This window comes from Equus asinus, chromosome 13, assembly GCF_041296235.1.
Source record: "Equus asinus isolate D_3611 breed Donkey chromosome 13, EquAss-T2T_v2, whole genome shotgun sequence".
NCBI lineage: Eukaryota > Metazoa > Chordata > Mammalia > Perissodactyla > Equidae > Equus > Equus asinus.
In genome coordinates, this window is record NC_091802.1 from 36,019,219 (window position 1) to 36,025,758 (window position 6,540).

The following is a 6,540-nucleotide window of genomic DNA, read 5'->3' on the forward strand; positions in this document are numbered from 1 at the left end:
TGGACCCCTCTAATAGCTGTGCTCCTACCATGGCTCTGTGCATTTGTCTCCTCTCCCTTGCTGAGACAGGGGCACTCTCTTACATCTTTATATCCCCTACAAAGCTTAGAGTAGTGCCTGGCATGTAGCAGATGATCAATACAATACAATAAATGAGTGAATGAGTGAATCAATCAGTCAATCTCCCTTCCTAGAAGCCAGATGTATCTCCCCATTCATGTTTTCCTGCCTTGTTTGCCTCAGTAGCAATGAACTGATGATAACAACGGGGGGGAGGGGCAGAAGCGACACCGGAGAGAGCTGTCCCTCCTTCTGTCTCTCCTTCTGTCCCCACCTTCGACATGCTGACACTGGGGCCTCTCATAGCCAGAGTCTGCCTCCAAATAACCCCACCTCCAGCTCTTCACCACTGAAGTCCCTTCTCGAGGGCCCCCTTTGCAATTCACCTTACTCCCACGTACATTCTGCCCGCTCTCTACCACTCCCCTTTCTCTACAGGTAAACATAAAAGGACAGGTCATATACTGCTGGTGGGAATGAAAACTGGTGCAGCCACTATGGAAAACAGTATGGAGATGTCTCAAAAAATTAAAAATAGAAATATCATATGACCCAGACATCCCACTACTGGGTATCTATCCAAAGAACCTGAAATCAGCAATTCAAAGAGACCCATGCACCTCTATGTTCATTGCAGCATTATTCACAATTGCCAAGACGTGGAAGCAATACAAGTGCCCATCGACCGGTGACTGGATAAGGAAGATATGGTATATATACACAATGGAATACTACTCAGCCATAACAAAGCATAAAATCGTCCCATTCACAACAACATGGATGGACCTTGACAGTATTATGTTATAAGGGAAATAAGCCAGATAGAGAAAGACAATCTCTGTATGACTCCACTCATATGTGGAAGATACAAAAACGTGGACAAAGAGAACAGATTAGTGGTTACCAGGGGAAAGGGGGGGGGGGGTGGGCACAAAGAGTGAAGTGGTGTGCCTACAATAAGACGGACAAATAATAATGTACAACTGAAATTTCACAAGGTTGTAAACTATCATAACCTCAATAAAAAATAAAATAGAAAAAAAAACATAAAAAGACAGGGAATACACCAAGGCACAGGAAAACTTGGACAATCTGAGTCAAGGAATAATTAGCAGGGTGAGGGGGTCCTTCACCCTTCTCAGAGGAGGGCTCGTTTCCTTGGGAACATGGCCGTATGTCACTGTGTGATGTTCCTCTGTTGCCATAACAACGGGAGGATATGTCACCAGGTGGTGGGGATTTGTTGCCATGGTAATTAAAGGGACCCCTCACACATGAACTCCCCTTACCCAGGCTGCTGTCTTGTCCTCATGCAGGGAAGGGGAAGTAGGGAGACCCACAGGTTATCAGGTTGAAGGGAAACCATGTGACAAATCCCCATGGCAACCAAAGGAACGGGGGACACTGGTTGCCATAGTGACTATGAGAGACCTGTGCAGTCATATGTCTACTGTTGCTATGGTGACTGTCCGGGCTGGAGTGGATCCCAAAGGGGGAGGTGGGTAGGAGAGGGGAGGATCTTTCTTCTCCCCACAACCCACCATCAAAAGCAGACAAAAAGGAAATGGCAGGGCAAGGAGCCCCACTGCCATCCCTCCGCCTCTTCTCCCTCTAGGAGAGAGAACTAGAGCATGTTATCTGCACAACTGAGTCCTCTCTGTGGGGCTTATCTAGAGCCCTTGCCTCGCCTGGCAGCAAGGGACAGGGAGGTGTGGAGAGGAGGGAGGAGGGCTGGGGCGCCTCCAGGGGCATGGGGGCTTGGGGCAGGGCGTGACTGAGAAGGGAAGCAGGCCCTCCGGCTGCCCCATTCCCCTCTGGAAACCTGGAAATCTGGTACTGAGGAGTGCTGAGGAGGAAACCGGCCTGGACCCAGGAATCCTAGCCTCCTAGTATGCGTTAGGAAGGTGCAGTCCTTGTCTCCCCCCCTCCCCCGCCAAGAGAGGCTGGTGCCTATGGGTTATGGGATTCAGCATTCCCGGGGTGGGGAGGGATATAGGGCTCAGCAGCGAGGCTCCTGCTAGGAAGGCTGAAAGGGGGATTCCCCCAGCCAAGCCCCCACTCCTACAGCCCATTTCCCAGTGGGCTCCCTGCCGCCCGCTCCAGTGTGTGGGTGTGTGGGGAGGGAGGCTTCCAGCTGAACCAAAAACTGAAGCCCGAAGAAAGGCGGCCGGCCCCACCCAGAGACAGAGACGTGAGACACAGAGACACAAGAGAGCCAGCCCATTGGAATCTTTGGGAGAGGAAATAGGCCAGAAATCTGATTCAAATGTCTGTGACTCGTGTGTGTGTGTGTGTGTGTGTGTGTGTGTGTGTGCGTGTGCGCGCACGCGCGCATGTCTGCGTGTGTGAGCAGTTGTGTCTGTCGCCATCCTGGCTGAGGAAGGCAGGGCGGGGTGAGGGCTGGGGCGGGAGCAGGCGCGGGGTGAGGTGGGGCTCTGTGGTGGGGATAATCCCAGGAATGGCTCCAACTGGCACTGTGGGCGATGGGGAGTCCCCCAACAGTTCGGTGGAGCAGAGTGGGTGTGTGACCCAAAAGGAAGGTGAGCCTGGGACAGAAAGGGTGCCAGGGGGTGCTCTGGCCCCACCAAGTCCTATTCAATTCCTCAGCCCCTGACCTTCTCCCCAGACCCCCTCTGCAGAGCCTTGGGCTTAAAATGAGAAGAGGGAATTGGTGAGGACACAGGAAGAACAAACCCCCCCATTTCCTCTGAGGACCAAAATGGAGAATTCTCCCTAGGTAAGAGAAACAGGCAAAGTTGGGGCACTGGGACAGTGGCAAGGAAAGCTCCAGAAATTCCCGGTGCCCCCTCCCCTCTAGGCACACACACTCAGACACACACAGTGACGCAGTCACACACTCACACTCACTTCTGGAAGCCATTAGGGCTCCTGCCGTTTGGGCCTCCCCCTTCTCCTCCCCCCACTCCTGGCAGGCTCCCCTCTCCCCCTCTGGCCCCCCCTCTCACTCCCCCTCTCGGCATCCCAAATGCCAGCCTGTGATTTCCAAATGAGAAAAAGCTGTGCTGGGCTCTGAGCTTGGAGAAACTCCTACACAAACTTCCAGATGTGACACAACAGCCGGAGAGGGAATGCTCAGGATCTCCTTCCCAGGAGGGGAAACGCACTCCCTCACACTTGAAGAAATACACGCTGGAAAACCCAACACGCTTCTCTATAACCTAGGAGGAGGGGGCCTTTCTGACAATGAACTGACTGTCCACGAGTATCCCTGGTCTCTCCAAGACTAAAACATGCACTTCTGAGCCGCTCTTCCTTTTTTCCCTTGGCTGCACTCCCTCCCTCCCCCACCCCCAACACACACACACACACCCCACTTCCTACCTGGGTCTGGATCTCCTCTCTAGGAAACTTGGCCTCTTAAAGAGGCTAAGAGAGGAGAGGGCTGAGAAGAAGACCAAGAAGAGTCTAACTGGCTTCAGTGCGTTGGGGGGAGGTGTCCTTAGGTCCCGCAGGCTCGGAGGTGCAGAGAGGAACCTTGTGGAGCCAAGGGAAGCCTCACAGATACCAAAAAGAGAGAAGAGAAAGACGGAGGCCCAGGAGTCAGTGCACAGCCCCTCTGGCAGTGAAAATACAGGTTTCCCTTGACACTTGGGGGTAACGGGAGTGGTGAGGGGCACAGCTTAGGCGGCCTCCTTGCCAAGAAACTGTCCTCAGCCACCCCAGGCTTTGCACCTTGTCCAGCCCTAGGATGCCAGTGCCCCACACGGCAGACTCCCACGCCTCAGACATAAGCCTATCCCTCACCCCCAAGATGAGCACTAGGCTCCCACCTCTCTTCATTCCAACCCTCTCCACGACCCCTCAAGGAAGAAATCGGCCGTGAGATCATCCCCTAGCACCTGACATAGAGCAGGTGGGGAGATGCTAGCCAAGAGGTCTGGGTTTTTTGGAGGGGGAGGGAAAAGGGAGAGAAGATCTCTCCACCTCCCCTGGACCCCTGCAAAGGAGAGGATGGGCCTGGTGCCTTTTCCCCTTTATGGAGAGGGTGGTTGGTTAGGGGCAAAGAGAAGGGATGCCCAGAGCCCACCTTTCTCAGAGATATTTGTTCTCCATCTCTGCCATGCAGAAAGGGGCCCAGGGTAGGGGACCAGGGACGGGGGGAATTAGAGGCCAAGATGTGCCTATTCAGCAGGTCAACAAACCTCTGAGTACCTCCCCCCCTTTCTGCAGCTCAGAGAGAAAGGAAGAAGGGGCAAGGGATGGAGAGGGGGTGTCATGAGGGGAACGTCTTGAAGACCCACAGGGTGTAGAGGATGGGGGTTGGGGGGACCCAAGCTCACATCCCTGCTTTGCGCACTAGAGGCAGCAGAGCTGCAGAGAGTGAGGGCGGCACCAAGCCTCCCCCCTTCCCCAAAGCAGTGTCCCAGTTGGGTTCTCAGGGGTTACAAGGGAGACCTAAGGGTTCCCATCCTGGGTCCAAAAGAGCCTCTGAGCTGGGAAGAAGGAGCCAGGAGAAGCTGTCAAGACCTAGGATGGCAGCGCACCCCCCTTGCCTTCTGGCGGTAGTGGGACCCACCCGGGAGCCTGGAGCCCAGCATCAGTCAAGCAGTGCTTTGTGCTAGAGGCTGAGGGGGAGAGGCCCTGGGGATGAGGGGGCTGGGGTCTCCCATACCACTTCAGACAGGGCAGAGGATCTTTCTCCCTGGAATGTGGGGCTTGCCTTCCACAAACCCATCTGAGGAGTAGACACTGGGGTGGTGGACCAGAGTCTTCCTTAGCGAACAGGCTCACAGTCTCCCTGTGCCCCCAATACTTTCTTGGAGGGCTGCCGTCTCCCATACCTGCTCTGTGCTCAGGTGGGAACACTCTTTATTTGTGAAACGGGATGGGTAACTTGGACCAGCTTAATCCCATCCCCCACTTGCCAAAGCTCTCACCACAGTCTTTCCCTCCACAAGAAAAAAATCTAGCACAAAACTCCCCAACCCAACCTCAAGCACCCGCATTGAAGAAGGAATTGGAGAGAAGGGAGGCACTCTGGGTATTGGGCTCCAACTGGAAGGGTCTCTGTCCCAGCTCTGGGGGCAGACAGCTTCTCCTCCGCCACATCTTGTTCTCATTCTGCACCCCTGACATCAGCCGCCGCCGGAATCTCCTTGTTGTGCCTCCAACCCGCGGGGTGGGGGCCGGGGGTGGTGGTTAGGACCTGGTCCCCGCCCCCCAACATTTCCCTCTGGGTCAGTAAAAACCTCAGCCTCGAGGACCAGGTCAGGGGAGGGGGTTGGGTGGGGATCAGACCCTGGAATCCACCGCAAACTTTGGAGCAGGGGCAAGAGGGAAACCCAGGAGATTGCGGTCCCCCCTCCCCCGTCCCCGCAGCTTCCTCCACACCCCACCCCCCAAACTCGGAAACCAAACCTAGCTCGCTAACCGGCGGCAGGCGGAGTAGAGCTCCCAGGCTCCCGAAGCTTCCCACATCTGGAGGATGACGACCCTCCCCTGCCCACATCTGGAGAGCATCCAGCTGCCAACCAGCGGGGCACGTCTCCTCTCTTTTCCTGGCCTGGATCCCAGCCCCCCCAGCGAGGACTGAGGTGTGTGTACCGAGGTGGGGCTCGCCTGGGGTATCGGCCAAACCTACTCGCGTCTCTGCTCCCACTCCGAAGCCCCCCTCCATTCCTTAGTAGCTCCCTTCTCCTCTGCCTACCTTCCAGGCTCACTTCTCCCACTCACCTGGCTTTTGGTCCCCTCCGGAGGCTCGGCCCGCCCCCCTGCGGACCCCCCAGCCCGGCCGTCGTACCCCGGAGGATATGGGTTACAGACCGTGCGGAGACACCAGCTCCGCGGGCGGCTGTCCTGGCTCAAGTAGAAGAAAACCACCGGGGCCAGCGCCGGGTACGGCAGCCCCTCCGCCTCGGAGTCCGCGCTGCCCGGGTCCTTTTCCGCCGACCCCGGCCCCGGCCGGCCCCCGGCCCCCGACAGGTCGTTGAGCCGCATGAAGCTCCGGGGCTGTCCTGACTCCTCGGCGCCCGCTCCATCCTCCTCCTCGTCCATCCTCTGGCCAGCCGGGGCCCCGGGCGGTCTCGAGAGGGGCGAGCGGCGCCCCTCAGAGGAGGTGTCCTCACGCAAGCGGGGGGCCCCGGCGGGGGCGCATTTGGGGGGCTCTAGGGCTCAGGCTGAGCCCCCGGGAGGGCCAGTTCAGCCCAGCTCCCCCTGCCCGCAGGGGCATGCTGCCCGCGGGGCGCCGGCTCGCAGGGAAGCCCCGCCCGGCGCGAGTCCCGCTCCCCCAGGGCCCCTGGGGCCCCCCGGGCCAGCCGGCCGGCTCCCCCTCACTTTGTTCCGGCTTCTTCGATTCGCGCCCAGGCTCCGGTCGCCCGGTTCGGCGCTACCTTCGGCGAAGCGGCCCCGAGAAGGGGAGAGAGAAGGGGGCGGAGGGCGGGGGGTCCGGGGAGGGGCGCCCCCTCTTCCCGCGGCGCAGCTGGAGCAGGATCTAAGGGGTCAGCATCGTCCCGGCTCCGA

At 57.8% G+C, this 6,540-nt stretch overlaps 1 protein-coding gene across 26 annotated transcripts in view; it reads right to left on the minus strand.

Moving 5' to 3' along the window:
* Positions 1-6,219, minus strand: part of CACNA1G (calcium voltage-gated channel subunit alpha1 G) — a 63,389-nt gene extending 57,170 nt beyond the window's left edge. For all 26 annotated transcript variants that reach the window (XM_044745473.2, XM_044745471.2, XM_070483029.1 and 23 more), the window contains exon 1: positions 5,834-6,219. In XM_044745473.2, the coding sequence (XP_044601408.2) occupies positions 5,834-6,075 (242 nt within the window). In that variant the 5' untranslated portion in view covers positions 6,076-6,219. The remainder of the gene's footprint in view (positions 1-5,833) is intronic.
* Between the last annotated feature and the right edge of the window lie 321 nt (positions 6,220-6,540).